The sequence below is a fragment of the Cygnus olor genome, chromosome 1 (genome assembly GCF_009769625.2).
Source record: "Cygnus olor isolate bCygOlo1 chromosome 1, bCygOlo1.pri.v2, whole genome shotgun sequence".
NCBI classification, from domain to species: domain Eukaryota; kingdom Metazoa; phylum Chordata; class Aves; order Anseriformes; family Anatidae; genus Cygnus; species Cygnus olor.
In genome coordinates this window covers 129,265,911-129,288,054 of record NC_049169.1, presented here as the reverse complement: position 1 = coordinate 129,288,054, position 22,144 = coordinate 129,265,911, and the positions used below count along the sequence as shown (strand labels likewise).

The window sequence follows — 22,144 nt, the reverse complement described above, 5'->3', positions numbered from 1 at the left end:
CAGAAGACAATATATTGAAGTTTTAGGAAAATCCAGTAAACAGGGATCATTACTCATCTGCTTTGAGTATTTCTGCCAGATCTATTTCTTTATTCAACTATAACAAAGAAAAGTTTTTAAATTAGCTATTTCTTTCAGAGGCAAAACATCGCAGTAATAAAGTATCTTATTTCTTCCAGCCTCTGAAATGTATCAGTCGGTCATAGCAAGACATATACAGTCAGAGCACACTTTTTCAATGAAATTCATTTCTTTTAAAGGGTGAAACTAATATTATTTCCTTAAAATTATTAAATGTTGATCTCTATTTTAAAAATACCATTTTTACCAAGAAAGTGCTGTTTACCAGTGAGGCACTTTTCATTGGAATAGTTCACTTAGTTTTGCAGTGAGACGGAAACACTAAGAAATTAACCCAGGAATATAATGGTTCATTCCTGTGTTTATGCAGGCACTTCTCTGAACAAGCGATGGGTAAATTATGCCACAATGAGCATGACTTGAGACCACATGGAATGAACAAATTTTAGAGTCTTGAGTGTTTTAGTTAATTAACCACAACCGAAATACAGTGTTTGACTAAATAAATATGAGTCATATATTTTGAGAAAGTTATGGACATCACTAGGAAAAAAAAATAAAATAAAAAATAAAATAATAATCTCATAATAATCACCAGCATTAGCAGGCTGATGATTGACTCCCACTGGAAAATGTAACTTCGGGTTTCTCCAACTCACCTGCTGAGGTGACAGTAATTGTTATTCATAGGATGACTTTTGTATACATCATCCTGTCATGGACAGCTTTTTGAGGGAATGGTGAAAGGCAACACTCTTACGTACAACATGGTCATTACACTGACTGGCCAGAATGGGGAAGAGCACGCAATGAAGGTGGGCAAAAGTCAGGCTGATGATTGGACTTGATCATCTTGAAGGTCTCTGCCAACCTAGGTGATTCTATGGAATATGAGTTGATTCTTACTTGTGCTGAACAGATCTTCAAATTCAACAGATGCTCTCAGTGATTAGGTGGTGGTTTTCAAACAGCTGACAAACAGTGAAGAGTACTGAACTGGTTTGTCTGTCTCTTGTTGCTTCTTCTCATTGCACTGGGTAAGTATGCATTCCTACAATTTTACAACTTCCTCCGATTTCTCTGATGTAACTTCATCCTTCTCAACTGATTTGGGATCATTAAAGAAGCTATTATGTTATCAACATTTGGACACACCCGGCTAATTTGACCATTAAGTTTCATACTTGAAAAATAAAGGCAAAAAAATCTGTCAACCCCTCTCAAATTCACTCCCTCTTTGAATTTCTACGAATCTTATCTATTAATCTACATTTCAATTATTTTTTTTTAATTGTAGTAGTATAACAATACATTTAGTGACTGCTTACATGATGTTAAGAGGCAAATTCAAAGAAAAGTTTTTGAATGATTATGAGTAGCAATAAAATCCACTGCCAGAAAGTACAGTTGAATTAAGAGGAAGCCTTAATTACAGAAAGCTGGAAAAAAAAAAAAAAACTCAACACCTTATCCCCAAAATTAGTCATCAAGTACTCAGCTAGGGGTGGTGGTAGTGGTCAGGGTTGTGGATAGGAAATGCTTTATCTGTGTTACAGAATTACTTGTTTGAGTCTTCCAGGCACCTGAAAGCTTTATGAAGGTGTGCTTTGCATCAGGGATGTGACTTTTATCCACAGATTATCTGATTTAGCAGAGATATATCTGTTGGAAAAGAAAATATAGCTGTTCCCAATATGACAAACGCTGGGCAAAGTTAATTTTAAAAGTGACTGTCTTTCTGGTCTTTGGCATTTGATCACTTTTGAGAGGGGAAGGAAAGCATGAAGGCTCTCAAAGCACGGCGTTGGTAGAGCCTATAGGGAGGGAACAGTACAGGCTGTGCAGAAACAGCAGAGTCCCATCATCCAGGTATTTGGGAAGATTTTGCAGCCTCTGTTTTTCCCCTCATGCTTGAGAACATTTCAAAGGCAGGATCATAAAAGACATCACATATTCAGTTCAAAATTGTAACTAGGGCTCTGAGAAAAGGGAAGGGGGCAGGTACAGAGGCAGAAGATGTGGTTTTGAAGAACTCATTACAAAGCACTTTTCTTTACACCTCTCTGCAGAGGTAAGGATAGCAGCTGGGCAGATGACTCACCACCTCTCCACTTAAACAATGAGGAGGAGGATTAGTTAATCTGAGACTGCTTTATGAACCCATGGACCTGACCTAAATACCACAGTTAAGCAACAGGTTTTTGCGAGTGTTGGATTTCAAGCAGGAACTGGACTAATGCAGACCTGACACCCCAGCAGTCTTTGCTCTAACCAAGTTATAAACACGCAAATGCCATCCTGCACCTATGGATTATGAATATCTCAATGCATTAAAGGGGTGAGGTTGCCACATACCAGAAACCTGAGGTCACAAAAGACCAAAGTAGTATCACCTTCTTGAAGCAATAATTAATAAGACTAAAGAGCAGTATGAAACCTCCTACCCCTTTGCCTTTCCCCTGGGAGCATTTGATACAACCTTTCTCTTGGCTAGAAACTTGTACTGAAAATCAAGATGTTCACCTTGTTCCTACCCAGCGGCATGCCTAGAATACAGAGCAGAGAACATCTGGGAAAAAAAAAAAAAAAAAAAAAATCAAATCAAATCAAATCAAAATAATCAATAATTAAATAAAAAGATCCAAACCTAGAACAAACAAATCAAAAAACAACCCACCTGCACTTGTGCCTTTATGTCTATTCAAGATTTTAAATCCTTACATCAACTCTTACTTACCTCTGTCAGACTTCAGCTCTTCCAGGAAAGTAGGGAAGAGAGGAAAAAAAACCCTACCATTATTTGGATATTCCTTTTGCTGACCCTGTCATCTTTGTTAATAGTATTTAATGAGTAACTCAGTCATGGATAAACATACTAGCATTATTATTTTGTCATCTTAGCACAGTCAGCATGATTCAAAACAGTCACAAGACTGTCACAGTTCCCAAATTATCAAAAGCTGTGGGAAAACAATTAATTAGTAGCTGAGAGAGAAGGCTTAGCTGTTAATACCACGAACAATCCAGCAGCCTTTTGGTTGATCTGAAATGTATAAATACATACATACACATGCTTGAAAAAGAAATATGGCCATCCAACAGAGAATGCTTTAGTGCAGACAGGTTTTCCCTGTCTGAGAGGCCTGAGAACAACAGAGAAAATCACTATAATAACTAATTTTATTTATTATACCATCTTGGCTGAAAAAACAGTCCTTTGACACAATGCTTTATCTTACAGTCTTAAATCATGCAGACTTTGAAAGTGTTAAGACAGACGTAACAACGCATTTAGGCATGACAACTCATACTTCTTTTACCAGGCTTCTCTTTTACAGCCGAGTTTTTTCAAACAGCTGGTAGTAGAGCCATTGCAAGGTACATATCTACATATTACTGGCCAGAAAACTATAGCTGTCTCCCAGAAGTCACTGATGTTTGCTGGTTTTCAGAAATTAAAAACTACATTTTATTGACTCTTTGGGGTCAAGACAAGTTGGCTCTGGGTATAATTTGACTACCACCCACACTTGTATCAACCGCAGATTGCATAACTTGGACCTTGTATAAGCAGGTAGCAGTTGCTATATGAAGACAAAAACATTGCAGGTTTATATGTATGCACCTGATAAAGCAAAGGACCCTTCGAGGAATTCTCTGAACTACCGGCCTGGAAGTCAGAGCTCTGAGGGGTTGGGATTAGCCTCCCAGTGTTTGCTCCTACTGAGTAATTACAAATAAGCAAATGTGTTGTGTGAAGGTACCTGCTATTAGCAAGAGCTTCATTAACAAAAAGTGTTCTGTTGTCTGTGATCTGCATCTTCCCCAACCTGATCCACTATTAGGGAAAAAGCAAATTTACAGAATCAAGCATCCAAATATTTTATTAGGTATTTCTTGGCAATACCAATCCCCACCTAACAAGGACTGCTGCTACCATGAACCAATTTCATTTCTCAAAAGACTTGCTTAAAGAAAACCACCTCTGTTCAGAACAGCTCCATTTTCTGCATGATTCCTGGCTCAGAACACATACCCGCAGAAACTTTCCAAGCATTTTGCCACATTAAAGAATCTCCCATGCATATACAGTGCATCTACCAATTGCATCACTCACTACCAGTGAAAGTTGTGCAATATCCTCATGCATTACCAGTCACTTAGAAAACTACTCTCAGGAGTGTCAGAGGTCTTAGGAAAGCTTATAATGACCTCGTCTGAGGACCTGCAAACTAAGCATTCATGCCTCCGGAAGAGCTCTGTAGTAGAAACACGTTGTTGTATGGGTTGTTCTACTCTAAGGGAGAGTCACGTAATTATGTGATTTCACTGCTGCTTTTCTGCTTTTAAATAATAATAGGTAACAATTTCATGGAATTAGAAACTGACAACTTCTGTCCTTTAGAAGCTTCTCTTTATTTGGTCAAGTCTACTAGTTCAGCAAAGGGATTGATGAGAACACAAATGGAGGTTTCTTTTTAGATCCAGAGACACACATACTAAGGTTAGTTACTACATGACACCATGCGGCTACAATAAAAATCAATTACTGGACTGTTTCCACTGCTTTGCATAAACTCCTTCAAGTACCTTGTGATGAATAATAACTTTGCTGCTCTGAAAGTTCCTGCTCAGCTGGTTTACCGAGGCATCTTCTTTAACTGTAAATCACAGGGTTGCATTTATTTTTTTTAAAGTGCTTATAATTAGATATTTTCTTCTGGGAATTCCAGTGACAACAGATTGCCAAGCCCTGACAATGAGCTCTTAGCTTTGACTGTGGGCTGAACCGAATTTTGGCTTAACAACAAGGGCTTTTTCTCTCTGTGGGTGGTTTTAATGTTTCCTTCTCATCCAGTAAATACAGAGTATCTTTTCTTAAGGCATTCTTGACAACTTCATGAAAATTTTCCTTGTCTATATCCCAAAATAAAGACATTCATTACTTGTCACAGTGTCACAAAAGGGAGACTACCTCACTAAACAAAATTGAACTTTGGAAGCACAAAGCATTTTCTTATTTACTGTTTTTCTAGCCAGTGTTTTGTCTTTAGATGTGCACTACTTGAACTCTGGTTGCCAGCATGAGATGACATCTTGTACTGAAAAATATCACCATTTGAAAATAAATTCTTGGCATCTCTAATGCTTCTGGAGAACATACATAGAACTTTCTAATGTAAAAAAGATACAGTATTCTTCTGAAATGTTCTGTTAGGTTAATAAATCTTTCATTCTTCCCACCTAACTCTTACTGTCAGAGCGTGTGCTGAAATTGTTAACTATTAAAACTTTGTTTGCAGGAGAACTGAAAAGCAAAGTTTTGACAACTTTAGAAAAATGGTGACAAACATGAGGGTTTTTTTGCTTACATAAGGCACGTAAAAAGGAAGCAAATTATTATCATTTGGGATTTTCAAAGCTTTTTGCCACTTACAAAACTAAAAAAGAAAAAAAAAAAGAAAAAAAATTGATAAAGAATAACAACTGTCACAGCAAGTAGTACCTGCAAGATCACAGGCAGCTCTCTTCTGGGATGCACAGGTGCTACAGACTGCACCTTGAGCTGTGCATTCAGCTTTGGGCATCTCACTACAAGAAGGACATAGAGGCCCTGGAGTGTGTCCAGAGCAGGGCTACGAGGCTGGTGAAGGGCCTAGAACACAAGTCCTGTGAGGAGCGGCTGAGGGAACTGGGGTTGTTTAGGCTGGGGAAGAGGAGGCCCAGGGGAGACCTTATTGCTCTCTACAACTCCCTGAAAGGAAGGTGTGGGGAGCCGAGGGTCGGCCTCTCCTCACAGTCCTATCACTAGTGATAGGGCTAGAGGGAATGGCCTCAAGTTGTGCCGGGGGAGGGTCAGTTCGGAAATGAGGAGACATTTCTTCTCAGAAAGAGCAGTCAGATGTTGGAATAGGTTGCCCAGGGAAGTGGTGGCATTACCGTCCCTGGGGGTGTTCAAGGAAAGGTTGGACGTGGTGCTTAGGGACACGGTTTGGTGGTAGGGTGATGGTTGGACCAAGTGATCCTGGAGGTCCTTTCCAACCTTAATGATTCTATGATCTTCAAACAAGAAGCAACTCCATAGACAAGGAGTTGTTTATTACTTAAAATATTTGAGATAAGACAAAACGACTGAGCAGCTAGTATCAGCAGATAATCATTTACAACTGAGGGAACGAGCAAACAAATCTAAATCGTTGTAGCTGGACTAAGGTCCAAGGAAGGACAGAGTTTCATCTAGGATTTACCAACCAAATTAGCCCTACGACAGACTTCTGGATGAGGATGGACCTCTCAAATCTAAAAGCATTTTATTACAGGGTGAATGTTCAGGAGTACTTGAAATTTCGTAGGCAGCCTGATCTAGTTTCTCCAGCTCAAATAAGTTCTCCAAACTGTCTCAGATCTAACACTGGCCTCTTGAAAAATTGGTCTGCAAGGTATGGTCAGAGATGTCTTCCTTAAGAGCTATCGCTAAATCTAAGTTATTTAAAAGACTGGATCTATCATGAAAATAGGCTGTTGCTGTTTTGAATTTGTCAAACCCCATATTCAAATTATGAATTAAAATTGTTTGCTTAACTTAAGACCTAACTTCAGATCAGTCTTAAGATTTCTAAAAAGCTTAGCATTGTCTGTGTAAGCAGTCATCTTATAAATTTAATAGGATTATTTTAAACAGTACTTGCTTGCTATTTTTTTCTAATGTATTTCAAGATCAAGAATTACAACTTTGAAATAGCGTTTATTAGAAAATACCTTAATGTATTTTAGAAATCTGTAACAAAGTGACTCTTGAATACTTGTTTTTGCTGAACTAGAAGTCACCAAAATAGTTATTCTATAGTTATTTCTAGAGATTAAAAAAATAATACGAATAAGTATCTATGAAAATATAAATATTTAATACAATATTTTTAATTAAAACTTTGTTCGAAATAAATAGTTTCTAGGACTTGCTCAGTCTCCACACAATCATATCAGAACTGAGCTGAGCTTCTGCTATTTTCAAAGCCATTTCCTGGTAAAGGGTACCATTCATTGTTTGATTCATATTTAGCACACTCTCTTCCCGTTCATTCTGAAGCTTCATTCTGAATTGCTGAACTTTGTCCTCACTGTCCAGTAAAGAAGCCACAGGAGCATCACTGATATTTTTGGCAGGCTCATTCTGCTTTGTCAAACTGTTTTCAGCTTTACTTTCTTTTGAGGAGAGAGAAGTCCGTGAGGTGAGCATTTCTTTTTCCAAAGCCAGTGCTAACTGCTCAGTAAGTACACCTTTACTTCCAGATTTCAGGAGTTTTACATCACAGCTTGGTGGGAGAACTCTAGTAAGGCTATGAAGGCACTGGAACAAGACTGTCAGACTTCTGTAAAATAAGAGTATTATTATTAACCTACCTTGTATGTTCAAAATTCTTTAGTGGTAACTACAGAAAAGCTACTTTAAGCAGGGAAAAAACTTTGGATGATTACGGTTTTAAGTACCATGTATACAGCATACACAACTGTAAGCAAGGACTTTCTAACGGAGTGCACACTTAGACAAAGTACATCAAAAGAACTGTTGCTTCACCACCATTAATTCTACATATGCACAGTTACATAAGCATCGCTTCTTTCTTTATGAAGTGATTCATCGTATGTAAAGACCACATGGGACAACACAAAGAAATGTGTTTCCTGGTCTGCATGCAGGGGCAAAAAACCAAAAAAGTCAGTCATTGATAGGTTGTTGATGTCAGGAGATATGCACTGGACAGCTGGTTGATGGCTCACCACTTGTCTATTTTGAATGGTCACTGGTAAGAAAGTGTTACACTTAGATTCATATATTCAAAATTAGAAAGAACCCACGATAAAACAGTGTTGGTGTTCATCAGGGAACTGACTTCCCTGGACACCTGTATAGAATATACGATGCAGTGACAGATCAACATTCGTTCTAATAGGAATGCAGAGATTTTCAAAATTGTCTTATTTCCTGTGTTTGGCCAGATGAGCTCCTCAGATGTCTTTTTATAAAGAAAAATTTAAGAAATTTCAGAAAAAAAAGACAAAAAGCATCCACAAGCATCTCTAAGTAGCTAGTTTTCTCACACTGATCAGAAAGACATTTTTATTTGTAGTTCAATTTCAATTCAACTGTTTTTTTTTAACATTCTCTTAAACTTTTTCTTAGAAAATCAACGTGCTGATAAAATTTGTATGTTATTCTAAGAATACTGAATATAAAATTATGATACACTGAAATGAAAAAAAGAAATAGTACCAAGCGCATATTAAAGGAGACTAGAATATTTGTAATCTAATATATTACCAAAGACAACATTAAATATTAAAATTCATGTTCTGACATAGTTCTGACATGAAAATAATTCTATGCAGCTGTAGCAAACCAGCAGGAAACAACATAAAGATGATTTAAAGCATATATGTAAGATAAATATACTGCACACTTTTTGACCAATTTTACCTGCAAAATAGTGTTAGAACTCCTTCAAATGGACTTTTCAGGGTCCAGTTAAAAACTGTACCGTATACATTTCCTGCTTTATGACAGAATATATGGTCATGGCATTCTTTAAATGGCGTGCACTCCATTTCTCCAAGTAACCATGAATTTACTGAAGTCAATGTGAAGTCAGAAGACTGAATCTGAAAGGAAAATCTCATAGATGCTGCAAGGACAGCAAGTATGTCTTCCATGGAACCTGCAAGAAAATGCAATAAAAAGATATTTGACCTAAATATTTTGATCAGGTTGCATGCAGTAAATGTGAATAGATTTTTGCTTCACACTCCTAGTTTTACTTGAAGAGTCTGCACCTGCATTCGAGTGTTCTCTGGAAATTTTCTTCTCACCTAAATTCTTACACCTACTTCTGTCAAGCAAAATAGTTACCTGATTAACAGAGCCTCATCTGTATAAGAGAGCTCTAAAGATAAGCACCACCTTGCCAAAAGAATACTATTAATAGCCTCCCGTTATAGTAAGATGACATGCTGGTGTTAGCTGATGATATAGCATTAAAGGAAAAAATTAAAATTAATTGAAAATGATCAGAAAGACATTTCACTACATTAGCAAAAGTCCAGTTCAAAATCAGTTGAATCAGGAACTTTAAAAGTAAAAAAAAAAATAATAGCTGTGAAGATGAGGAAAAGCTTCAATTACAATTACTTTGGTATTATTTGAAAAATAGTAATGCTAAGTCAGAAAAAAGTGTGTCTAATCAATAGTAAATATCTTAGAGGAAAAAAAGCAGGATGCAGCCTTCCATGTTCAGACTTATCTTTAAAGTTAACCTTTCCAGACGCACTTCAGCACCAATGCTAGCTATCACAAAATCTTATAGCAATCGATGTCATGCTTTTTTCCATTTTGATAAGTTTCTTCTGCCTTGTATTTCACCCAGCTCTAAATTCAAAAATCTATGCAGTTTGCGTTCCAAGAGAGAGACATAATTACACCCTGAAAACTTAGCCTCATCTAGAATAAACAGAAGAATCAACCATATATTTATGAACCCAAATCATATCAAGCCATTTACCTGTACAGTAACTATTATCCCTTAGCATCTTTACTGAATATTTTCCATTTGAGATATCTTCCAGACTTAACAAAATTTTCCCACAGAGTAAAGTGATCTTTTTGCTCTTCTGTAAACCATCATTTTGATGTTTTTGTTTCTTTGCATGTAGAAGAACTACACAACATACACAATGAAATGCCAATAATGGTGAAAGGCTGGTAACAGCAGTGACTGTCTTCGCTCCTTCCAGATGAATCTCTGAACATTTCTTATGAACCTCTTTTTTCAGATCATTCTTGCTATGCAAGTCCAATTTCATCTTTTTCGGTGGAGGCTCAATTTGACACGAGGAAACCGATAATGCTGAGAAGGCTTTGTTCAGCTTAATGATTTTATTCCGACACTCAATAATTGGAGAAATTGAAGAGAAATCTTGATCCACCACTAAAGATAAACTGACATCACTCAGTGACCTGTAAAAATCCATGTAAGATGACTGCACTCACAGAATGCATTTTGCGTTCTGAGAAATAACCAAAACTTTTCAGACATATACAGACTTGTAAGACTACCAAACTCCAATATCACTCCAAATTAATTCAGAAACTGCAAAAAGAGCATATTTTGAATGACTATTTCATCTAAGCTTGGTATTAAGAGCTTCTAGGAATTCAATGCCTCACTTTACTCAAATAATTTGGGCATTTAATTCCCCCAGAATATGTTGAAAATTCTACATAACTCTTGAAGATACTCTACACCATTTGTAATCTATTTTTAAAATCCAAATCTTCTTTTAATAAAAAATACAGAAAATATCAACTCTGCTGTCTTTGAGGACTAAAAGCTATCCTAGTATTTTATACTGTTTTTTAGATATTCAAACAAAAGTGTGTGTAGAGACTAAAATAAAAGATTTAAAATACTATTGCCTTAAACATTCAGTAATTTCCTGAAATGTATGAAGCGCTTTGTTCATTTCAACACAGGGTTCTTTCATGAAATCCTAATAGTACTGTTTTTGATCTTCTCTTAATGAAGATTTTTTTTTTGTCAATCAACTCAGTCTCAAGATGTCACTGACACCTGAAAGTCTTATAAATGTCTAATTTTCTTCACAGAGAAGTATCACCACCTCACAGTGCAATCTAAAATATCACTACAATCTTGCATTAGTAGGAAGCCAATAAAATAATCAGTAAAGACTTACAGCTTTGGGATGGAGAGAAAGAAAGCCCTTTTACCCAGAACCACATGTTATCGTATAGAGTACTGAACTGGAGACCAGAAGACCTAGATTCTGCTGCTAGCCTATCAGGTAACCTTTGACAAATGACATCATCTTCACAGATCTTTTCTCAACTGTAAAAATGGGGGATAGGGCAATATTGCTGCTGATTTTTAAAGAACAGATACAAATCTTGAGGGCTTCTGAAGCTATACAGGGATTAGGTATTTCAATTTCAAAACCAAATTGTCATCAAAGTTAAAGAATAAGCACTGGAAAGGCAAAACCAATCTCTTGCCTCGGTGGCTCTTAACAGGCTGTCAAGAAGACAAGGTCAACTTTCCTGTAAAGTTATAGCAACCTGGCAGTTGAGAAATAATATACCCACAGCTCCAGCAGAACAGCCGAAGGGCCTAATAGGTCAGCTCCCTCACAGCCACCGGAATTGTTTTCAGTGGCATCAACACTCTTTAAGCTTACCCTAATGCAGTCTCAGCTACACTGCATGTGGGAATGTAGGTCAAAAGGCAAGTTCTGTCTCCACCGACATAAGTTTGTTTAATGTAATCCTGCTTTTTTAAAGTATGCTCCAAATTAGCTCCCTCCATCTAAGAGGGAAATGACATCAGGAGTAATTAATACCAGAACTAAGCAATCCCAATGTACAAAATAAACAAATCATTACAACAACGATAAGAATAAACAAACAGTTTTGAAACTAAGTATTGAATGCCTCTTTGTTCCATGTGATTTACATAATAGATTAGCTTAGCAAATGTTTTTATTTGATTGGATATCTGACTTTAGCATACCTGAATACTATTAAGTTGATCAGAGAATTTAAAATGTTTTCTTCTGCGCTTCTTTTTAAGCAAATCACACTCTAGGAATGGCAAGATATTAACACTAAGGCAGCAGGAACATTATAGCTAGGACAGAACTAAATTTACACTACATGCTGACGTCAGTATACCTTACTTATGCTGATAGGGACTATAAAAAACTATAATTGTTGTCAAAGAAAGCTCTGTTATAAGAAGTCTCCAGTAACGATGTAGTTATATTGATGCAACTAATTTTTTGCTATCTAATGTATTTTTTGCACAGTGCTAGAGAGAGACAACAATACTGGCAAGACACACACATGAAACAATTTATATACGGATGTTCAAACGACAAAAGTCAAATCTCAAAAATCCACTCTTGCTACTGAAGGGCTTAACTTATAGTCTCAATTTCTATAAAACTACAGAATGAAATTATTAGATTCGTATACTTACAGGTGAAATGATTCAGTCAGTTTTACTCCAACTACCAAGCTTTCACCCACAACACGCTGCCACAATTTCTCTACGAAGTGGTCTGGAACTTTAGATGTTGATGATGCCTCTTTACTAAGAGAATGAGGAGGATTTTCTACGTCATCCCAGAGAGAGACAAGACCTTCCTTACAGAAAAATGTTTGTTTAGATAAATTAAGTGCATATACTTGTTCTTTTCATATTGCGTCATTTAATGTTTTACCAGAAGTGTTCCCTGGAAGTGCTTTTAAGACACATAAAATGAAATCTATATAAGCTAGTTTATTCTCTAGAATAGATTTAAAATACATAATTGCCTTTTCTTAAAAAACAAGCTGTAATGACAAAAGCAACTCATTCTCTCCTAAGCAGCATGAGTATAAATCTTGTACTGTAACATAACTGATTGTCCAAAGAAGACTTAAGGTATTAGAAGTTATATTATTGCATTAATTGCTTAAAATTTGCCGTCTAAACCTGGCTGAAGGGGACAACAACGTTAACTGAACGATCAAGTGCATTTCAGGTAAGTTAGGATGTTTATTTAAAGAAACATACTAAAATAACATTTGCACAAATCCCATCACCTTTTTAGCTTGCAGTTCGCTCTGCCCCCGTTATAAAATCAATTTTGCTTACACATATCTATCATAGCTAATTTTTCATATCAAATAACTGTCCATGATCTAACATGTTACCTAGGCAACTGTGTCAATTAGGACTGTACACTCCCCCTGCTGTTTGTCACTAACTCTTTGTTAGAGCTTACACCTCCATCCAACCTAGTTGTCAGGAGGTCCTGTGTAAATCAATTTCAAGGAAAAGCAATTAAATTTACTCTTATCTACATACATTGACAGGTTAAGAGAATGAACCAGACTTTACTTAGAGCAAATTAATGAGTTTTGATAGTGGCATTCCCTACTGGTAAAAGTAACAAGTGGTTGAGGGAAGCACCCCCTACAAATGGCTCAGCAGAACTCAGAAGTGGTCTGTGCTCTCTTCTGCTTTTTACCTTTTTTGCAGTTGGTAGAATATGGCTTCTTTCTTCAACAAGATCTATTAATGCTCTGCATGATTCAATAAGAACCCTCTTTTTGAGGCCCAAATGCTGCTGTAGCTCTCGAACAGAAGTAAGACCAGCCTGTAAAAGATAAAAATGATCATCAGACTTAGGCTTTAGTCTACAGCAAATAAGAATTGGTATTGAAGCTACCAAGATATCCTTTAACTTTCCATTTTACGCCAGTATCACAACCTGTTGTTCCTCAAAAAGCACTTCTAAATATTGTCTGGGTCAGGTTACTCTGCTGCCAAAGTATGAATCTAAGAGTCCTGGCCTCTTAATATTAAAGCTTGAGTTGAACTTAAACTTCTAAAGTAAATATTCTCAAATCACGTAGATAATCTCTTTCATTATTGCTCCTACTTTTGTAATGACATCAATTTTGATTTTTTGTCAGGACTTGCATTGATTGTTTTTCAAGTAAATATATTGAAGAGTCAACAGTTTTACAAACAGAAAAACATGTAAGCTAATTCTCAGTTAAAAAAAAAAAGGCATGCCAGCACCAGATTATTAGTTTAAGAAAACTCCTCAAAACTCTCCTCTGGAAAACAAGATCCCAAGAAGTCTGCTACTGTCAACAAAAGACATGGGAACACAGCTTGGAACTGAAAACCAGCCTCTAAATTAATGAAGAAATAAAAAGACATCAAGATAAATTATCACCAACTGGCAAGACTGAATAAAAAGCACTTCAAATAACAGAAATGAAAACAGAAATTTACTCAAGCTGCAACAGCAAAGAACATTTAGAGCAAGTAGTACCCATCATAAAACAAAATGATTGGCCGCCTATCAAACCATGTGTCCAAAGTACCAGATTCCACAAAATACTCCAGTGTCAGATTTGAGGTGGGGAAAGAAAAGAAAAAGTTAAGAAGAAAGATGTTTCTATAACCTCTTCCTAACTGCAGTCATCATAAAAACATTACTCAGTCCCACTGGTGAGTAACTCCTGAGTGAGCAACTAATAAACAGAAAACAAACAGGGAAGCACAGACTAAGAAAAAGTCAAAACCACCAAGGATTCGCTCATCTATGCTTGCTGACCCATCTAACTTTTGCAAGTTCTCCTTCCCCTCACAAAGCGACACAAGAACGAGAACTGAAATTTATCACATGGCAAAACTAGACTAACGCTTGGCTACTGTTGTCTCTGGAAGAAGGGAAATGCACATTCTTTGTTTCATATCCCAAAATGTACTGACCAACAAGCGTCAGCAGAAGTCACAACCTTTGCGCTGTGAAACTGAGAAAATAAGAGTGCATCACTTTAAAACAGAAGATAAATATCAACATGAAAACATTGCAGTACAGAGCTGAATACAACAGAGCTAAGAGAAAATCCAGCACAAACAGCAGAACAGATGAATCACTATAAGAAACAAAACAAATTAAGGCAGAGACTTAGTTGCAAGTAAAACAGCCAGTGCTTTGACACACTGCAATTAAAGTTACAACATTCATAATTAAATAAATAAATAACAAAGCTAAAAATACCAAGAATTGTGGCCTTTTTGCAAAGGGCAGAGAATGAAAAGGAAGATTCATTATAAGACTGTAAGACTTAAAATACTGTGAAAAGTAAAGGTGAAACAGAAAAAGTAGACAAAGCCAAAGGGAAACATAATTCAGAGGCCTAGAGTCTGAAGCTGCTGCTATAGTAAGTAACAGGCTCTGTGGTTTTCTAGTGACTAAAATCTGTTATGAGAAAACAAACAGAAAAAAGGATCGATTTACAGCAAAGATAGAAAAAAACTACTGAAAGCTCAGACTAAAAATAGTAATAAAAATTAGTTGTACATAACATTTCTTGAATAACTTCCCACCCACTACCAAATCAACATTACTAGAACGGGAACAGAAACAATTAGACATTGTAGCAATTCAATAAATCAGAAGGATGTGAGAAGAAAAAACAACCACCAACCCGGCCTCGAAATAGGCAAGCCAGGTTGAAGGGAGCAATTTTATCACAGTTAAAAGAACGTGGCACTATAATCCTTACAAAATTGTTCAGTAGCTGGAGGTAGAACGGGCCAGTATTCCTGCCAGAACAGCCAACTAAAATCATCAGAAACCCTGTAACTGTGGCTGTTGTAGCGTAGCTGCACTACTCTGCCAGAGGAAGTTTTCTTCAGAAGATACTATAATGAGTGTTAAGGAAGAATGAATGCATGAGAAACTTAGAACAGTTCCAAAAATAGACTTACAGATTTTTCAGTTTTACCATCTGTAAAATGCAGCTTACATGTATTACTGTGTATAACTTAAGTGCAGCCTATTTTTATGCAGTGGAGCACAACTCAGTCCTGCCAAAGTTTTCACGTGGCTAGAAAACAGCTACATGAGTGTAAAATATTTAGGGGTAACAACAGAGGTATGAAAAAGGGCTGCATTGCTATTTCACTTTGCCCTAACATAGGAGATACCACAGAGACTGTCAAAGCATGATTAAATTGCAAATTTCTACAGGACCCGAATTTTGATGATGAATATCAGAGCCCCCACTCCAAGGCTAAATAACTTTTGGAAATTTCCAAGCTAAGCAGGATCCATGCACTGTTGTATCAAAAGAACCATCCTTGAAATTCAGTAATAAATCAGATTGCAACAAAGCAGCAACAGCACTTTACTATTCAGGGAAACACACAGAATAGTGGAGATCTCAACAGGGAAGCAACACCAAGGCACCTACGTCCACATTCATCACCATGGCAATGGCAAAGATTTACAGCATTAAAACATAAGAGGATTTTTGACTTGCTTGTAGTGCTGGAGCTAGCATGTGGCTTTGAAAATTAGAGATCTACTACTTAAAAAAAAAGTCTTATGAAGGATTCTGTGTCTCTGTCAGAAGGACTGTATCAGCAGATGATACATGAAAACTTTAGCCAGTGGCTTGCTTCTACCAGAACCATTAGAATGCGCAAAACAGAGTATTCATTTGATCCTAGCACAGATCCACCAAGATGTAAAACAGAAAAACAGCTGGTATTTAAAAAGAACGATGTCAAAAGACAAGTTACATAAAACAGTTAGCGATCAGTGGCAGGGCAGATGATCTTCATGACAAAAGTGGAAGGATCAACAAACAAGATGGAAAACTAATGTCTGTCTGGTAGAGGGAGAAAGTAACTTAATGAGCAAGGAGAGACTACAGGAACAAATAATTCAATTTTAAAATATCTGACCATCAAAAGAGTCTAAAAAGTAGTGTATTGTGAAGGAAACATGCACTTAAGTATGTGAAAGCCAATAGGCCTCTAATGCGCAAAGCGAAGAGCTGTAAAAATCTAGGGTTGGAAGGGACCTCCTGAGGTCTTTGGAATGAATCAAACTACTTTCTTCTGCCTTCCAGGAAAGACAAATCCATTGTTCAGTGTTTTCCAAACAACAGTTCTTATCTTTTGAAAGATGCACCTCTAAACATCTCTTTTGTCATTTAAAAACAGTAACATATTTTTTTAATCTTTCCCTAACAGATAGGATTCCTGCTTTTATTTGAGTTCTAATTTTTTCCCAGTCAACTTGCTTCAATTTTTAAGGGCTGAAGATCCATCTGCCACAACACTGAAGTTTTCACTAATTCTCAAATGAACAGAATAATTACCTCCTATCTCGTACTTAAAGCACTCTCAACAAACTAACTACATTCTTACATCATTGGCTCACTTTGAAATTTACACTATCTCCTAAAGTTGCTGGGATTTGATGTTGTTTTTAATTTCCCTATTTAGTCAATTATTAACCATCTCCTTTAGACCAAAGTAACTACACACAATACCGAAAAAGAACATATTGGAGAGCACGCTGGAGGTTTACTAACAGAATGAAAGTTAGAAAGTTGTATTTTCATGTTTCACTAGCAGCCAACAATATATTCCCATTATTACTTATACTCCAGCAAGTTTCCCCCAGCTTGGTTTATAAATGAAGCTAATTAAAAGGATGCATTTTAACTTCACTCACTCTACTTCGCAATATTAGCCTAAGAAAGCTGCTAATAACTGGAAGAAAACCGTCAGCAGGTGATGAAATAACCGTGGTCACTAAGTAGGGCAAAAGTCAAAGCTGACTTGACTGAAGTCCATAGACAGAGGAAAAGTTGATTCTTTCAGGATTAGCTGCTGCTCATTGGCACTCTTTTGGGAACCTGACACTATGCTGTCTCAAAGCATGTAATGCTGAGCAAAATAAGTAGCCACTTTGATTTTATAAAGCTGGTTGTTCAATATCTAACAGTAAAATGACTGTTACAAAGCCTTTATAAGATAGCTTCAGCGTTATCTCAAAATTTTAGTTAAAATTAAATTAGACCCTTCCAATTACCCATATGCATTTATAACTGAGAGAACTGAAACAGACTACCACCAATTCAAGAATGGACACTAAATAACATTGTTTTCTCCACAAATCACTTCTCCAATAAAAAAAAAAAAACAGTACCATTAACCTTACCCTTTGGATAATGTAATGATAAAGTAATGTGGAGAAAATACAGAGGCAGAATTATGCAGTACAAACCTGTAATCTTTTTTCAAGAGCTTGGATGGTAAGCAAACCATTCTCTTGCAATCCTTCTGCAGCAGGAACATCATCTTTGTAATTAATGCCACTCTAAAAAAAAAGAAAACATTAAAAAAGTAAAAATCTGAAAGACAGGTACAGGCTATTACATCCTACTAAAATAAAGGGGGGGGGGGGTGACAGGGAACACCATAAGAGTAACAGCATGCATTCTAAAAGAAAAATCTTATCTTATGAAAGCAATTAGGGTTTGAAAGTACATAACAAAGACCCAATTATGAGAAGATAATTGACAGATAATTTACCTTAATTTTCTTAGCCAAAAGCTAAGCATTGTAGCAAACCTGTTGCAAATCTGAAACATTTTCAACCACATTATTTTAAATTCCTGAAAAAATGCTGATACTATCCAGGAAGTAGAACAATCTCTTCAGATAACTTACATTGCAATTCAGATAGAGAGTGTTGTATTCAAATTTCAGGGCATTTCACAACATACATCCAATTTCACTTTGCACCAGTACCTTAATAATTTCTTAAGTTTTTTTTTAATTTAGTAAGCGCAGGCTGAGCAGCTGAGAAAAGGCAAGCTGAACTTACTTCATAGTTGACTTTTCCCAAATCCGTTATTTTGAATGTACTTAACAAGTCTGTATTGGAGTCATCCTTAAAAAGCAGCAACAGTTGCTCAGTTCCAGAGCCAACAAAATCATCTACCAGAACAGACTTCACCTTCTGCCATTTGGAAGCAACCTAAAGTAGAAGTTTCAAAATAAATATATTGGAATAAGTCTTGTACGTGAGATGTTGTTTTGATGAAGCTTGCTTTTTAGAATGAGGCACCCTAATCGAGCATCTGGAATACAGTCCTTTCAGAAGTTCCAAGACCTTAATCCATCATTTGGAGCCTCAGTAACACTGGGAAAGTTTAGCCACTCCTCTTTGAAGGCCACTTTCCAGAACACAGTGGCAAAGATTGCACTTTTTCAGTGTACTCAAACAGATGAATAGCTGAAAGCTGTACAAGTTATTTAGAACTCATAATACTTTCAGATCACTTACAGATATTATACCTTTAACATTCAGAAATATGTGTAACTATATGCAACAAAGATAACTGAGATGTAAAGCCAAAGTTGTACAGTAACAATATCTATAAAATGCTGAGGACCAGACACTTTCATTTCCTGAGTTGTGTGTCTTCTTGACAGAGTATTACAAAACCCTAGTAGTTTTGTAACTACTGACTTCAGGAAAGGAAAGCGAGGTTGGAGTTACATGATCTTTGTGGTCCCTTCTAACACAAACCATTCTATGATTCCTTAGGAGCAGTGTGTTTTTTTTTGTGACTGGGAAGTGAGACTCAAAAGCTTCTCAATTTCAAGAAGGTTATGCTTTAAAATGATACAAATTTACTATCATTTTAACCTAAATTACGTAAACCCATTCGTAACCATCTTATAACTTTAAGTCCTCCTACTATGGAAGTTTTTAATTATCAACAGAAGCTTTGGCTCAGACTTATAAAATGCATTACTAAATATTAGAATCTAGGATTTATTTTCAAATATATAAGAAATAAATGAAAGTTTATCATTATTCATACTTAAAACAAATTTTAACAGAATCAACAACAAAAAACCTATAGAACTTGAACATGTAGCTTCTCACTTGCAGAAGCTTCAGATAAAACAATACATACAAAAAAAAAAAAGAAGATAGGATAGTAAAAGGGAGCTATTGAAGGCCACAAATACCTGTAAGTTCTCACTCCGTACAACACATATATTCCCAGAGGCAAAAGACACAATAAATAGCAACTGATTGCCACTGGTTACAGCTGTTTTTATTGAACATGGTTTCTCATAAGGAAGCTCACAAACACCTTTAGGGCGACCATCTTGGAACCAGATGAGTTGATTCTTGTGGGTGACGGCAACGACTGATGTTCTGAGCTGTTCTTTCAGCATCTCGCTCTTACAGACGTGGACAGAAGATACCACCCTGCTGTACGCGTGAGGCATGAAGCACGTGCTAGCCAGCATTTTTTGCGCTTCGATCGCGTATCCAAAGAACTCAGTGCCCCAGATGGCTCTGTCCGAAGTGGAGAACTCATCCTCAGCTTCGCTCTCTTGCAGGCGAGCGGTTCTTACCCCTAAGATTACAGTGCCTTCCCCTTCAATTTCACCTGCCCACACAACAGAAGAAAGTTGGACAGGAGCGCTTAGCACCGTGCGGGTGTCGGAGGAGATGTAGAAGAGCCTGTCGGCGTGCCTCCACAGCACCGAGGGGCCGCCGAACAGCCTGACGTCCTCTTTCAGCTCGTAGTCCAGTTCAAACTGACAGGACAGCTCAAACCGGTTGGCGCCGTGGAGCGAGAGCAGCAGGTACTTGACAACACTGCTCCTTTTCTTCCTCCTCAGCAGCACACAGGGAAGGACGACGCCCGTGGGGGAATGCGTGGCGCAGCCGCAGCAGACGATCCCGGTGTCGCGGCGCCTGCCCCTCACGCCAAACGCCCCGCTCGACCTGTGCGCGAAGCGCCCGGCGCCCAGCGCCATCCTCCTGACGCGCAGCTCCGCCGCTGCCTCCGCCCGCCCCGCTCCCGCTCCCGCCAGCCACAGCACCAGCACCTCGCCGCCGTAGGGCAGGGCGTGCTCCCCGTCGCCCGGGGGCACCGCGGCCATCCTGGGCCCCGCTGCCCGCTCCTGCGGAGGGACCCAGCCCGGGAAGGGGGGGGGGAAGGGCGCAGCGGGGCCGCGGAGCCCTCACGGACTAACGGAAAGTTGGGGGGGGGGGAGGGGAGGCAGCGCACAACCGTCCGAAACTCCCGCCGCGCGCGGGGCACGATGGGAGGGGGAGCGGGGCGGGGCCTCCGCTTGTAAGCCCCGCCCCTTTCCCCTCGTTTCCCCGCCCCTCCCGCGGGGTCACGCGGCTCCGAGCCCCGCCCCTCCCCATTCCTTCCTGCCCCCTGGAGCATGGCTGACGTGAGTGGGCTCGCGCCTCTCCCCCCCCCCGTTCCCATTCCCTCCCTCCCTCACGGGGGGCGGTTGGGGTCGGTTGGCGACGGTTGGGGGGTGCCGCGGGCCCTCCTCACGTCTCCCCCTCTTTCTTTCTCTCTCTCCCCTTTTGTCGTTCGCCCTCAGCAGCGCCGGGACAAGGCGGCGCTGGTCAGCGAGACGAGGCGGCGGTTCGAGGCCGAGTACCTGCCAGGTGAGCTCCGTCCCGAGATGGCGGCCGCCGAACCGGCGGCTTCGTGCGCCCGGTGCTCGCCGCTTTGCCCTGCTTTGCCTCAGGGGTTTCTCTTTTGGGGTGCCGGGGACCCTCGCCTTGACTGCTTGTGGTGCTGGGCTCGGTGCTTCTCGGCCCTAGGGTAAAAACGCCCTGCCCTAGGCCGGCTTGTGTGGGGAAGGAGCTGGTTTTCTGGAGCATCTCGAACCTTAACTTAATGCTGATCCTAATTAAAGCTGTGCTGCGTGGCCGGCTTCTAGCTTCGGAGGCGTTTGGACTGGTAAATGAAGGGCAGGGAGTGCTGGGGAGCCCCGGGGGAGAGGGAACCTAGGGAAGCCTGCAGGGCTTTTTGCTCAATCTGGAGTCGATTTGCATTGCTTAGGGTAGAAGGCTGTACAGCAGGTAGGGCAGTCTGCGAACAGCTGCAGGAAGCAGAGCTATGACTGTGTAAAGGCTCTCTCCTACAAACATTCTCCTGTCCAATTTTGAATGCAAATACAGCAAGAGCCCAGTAGTGTAGGAGTTGCATTCATGTCCTATAAGTCCAAATCCTGCAAGCACATGCTGTGCATTAAGGTGCCTGATCAGAACTATTGAAGTTTCTTACCACTTTTTCATAAGGCTTCCACACCTCTACAATTTCTTTGTGATTAGCACTCAGAGCACTGATCTTCATAAATTCTGGAGGATCTTGAATGTGGTATGACTTTGTTTCATACGTTTGCCCTTCTCATAGTCATAAAGAAATTACTTTGACCCATGTTTAGCCATGGTGTGTATTTCTAGCGTAACGATAAAATTATTAGAATAATGTCTTGAAGGGGAGAAAGAGTTTATTTTACCTTTTGATTTGTGAATGAAGTTCTTTAGCAGCCTTGAAACTCAGGAGAATGAAGAATCTTCAACTATAAATTCTTTCGGCTACGAATGTTTTCAATTAATGCGTTGTTTTTCTGTGATAGATGCATCTGTTATCCTAGAGCTACACTTGCTGTTCAGAAACAACCCCCCGAAAAAAACCTACTTAGCTTTAAACTGCTTTGAGACCAGTTGCTGCTCAAAGAGAGTATTATCTTTTCACTTGAACTATCCATTAGAATCCTGTAACTCTACAAACTACTTTAGTTGTAATGAAGCCGCTGTTGGGCTGGTTGTCATAGTCTCTAAAATA

The 22,144-nt window shown here is 38.7% G+C and overlaps 2 protein-coding genes across 3 annotated transcripts in view; one reads left to right on the top strand and one right to left on the bottom strand.

The window, feature by feature from the left end:
* Positions 1-6,088: 6,088 nt before the first annotated feature.
* FANCB (FA complementation group B) lies at positions 6,089-20,542 on the bottom strand. The gene is made up of 8 exons (XM_040533161.1): positions 19,500-20,542; positions 18,343-18,495; positions 17,740-17,832; positions 13,162-13,290; positions 12,126-12,292; positions 9,636-10,090; positions 8,558-8,795; positions 6,089-7,451 (listed from the first exon to the last, which is right to left on the bottom strand). The coding sequence occupies exons 1-8, from the start codon at positions 20,427-20,429 to the stop codon at positions 7,031-7,033; spliced, it is 2,586 nt and encodes an 861-aa protein (XP_040389095.1). The 5' UTR covers positions 20,430-20,542; the 3' UTR covers positions 6,089-7,030.
* A 101-nt stretch (positions 20,543-20,643) lies between these two features.
* The window catches only part of MOSPD2 (motile sperm domain containing 2), a 34,483-nt gene continuing 32,982 nt past the window's right edge, over positions 20,644-22,144 (top strand). The window contains exons 1-2 of one of the 2 annotated variants that reach the window (XM_040533175.1): positions 20,644-20,729; positions 20,892-20,955. In XM_040533175.1, coding sequence (XP_040389109.1) covers positions 20,721-20,729; positions 20,892-20,955 — 73 coding nt within the window. In that variant the 5' untranslated portion in view covers positions 20,644-20,720. Of the gene's footprint in view, positions 20,730-20,792; positions 20,812-20,891; positions 20,956-22,144 lie in introns of those variants that run through there. The other variant, XM_040533184.1, reaches the window with a different exon arrangement.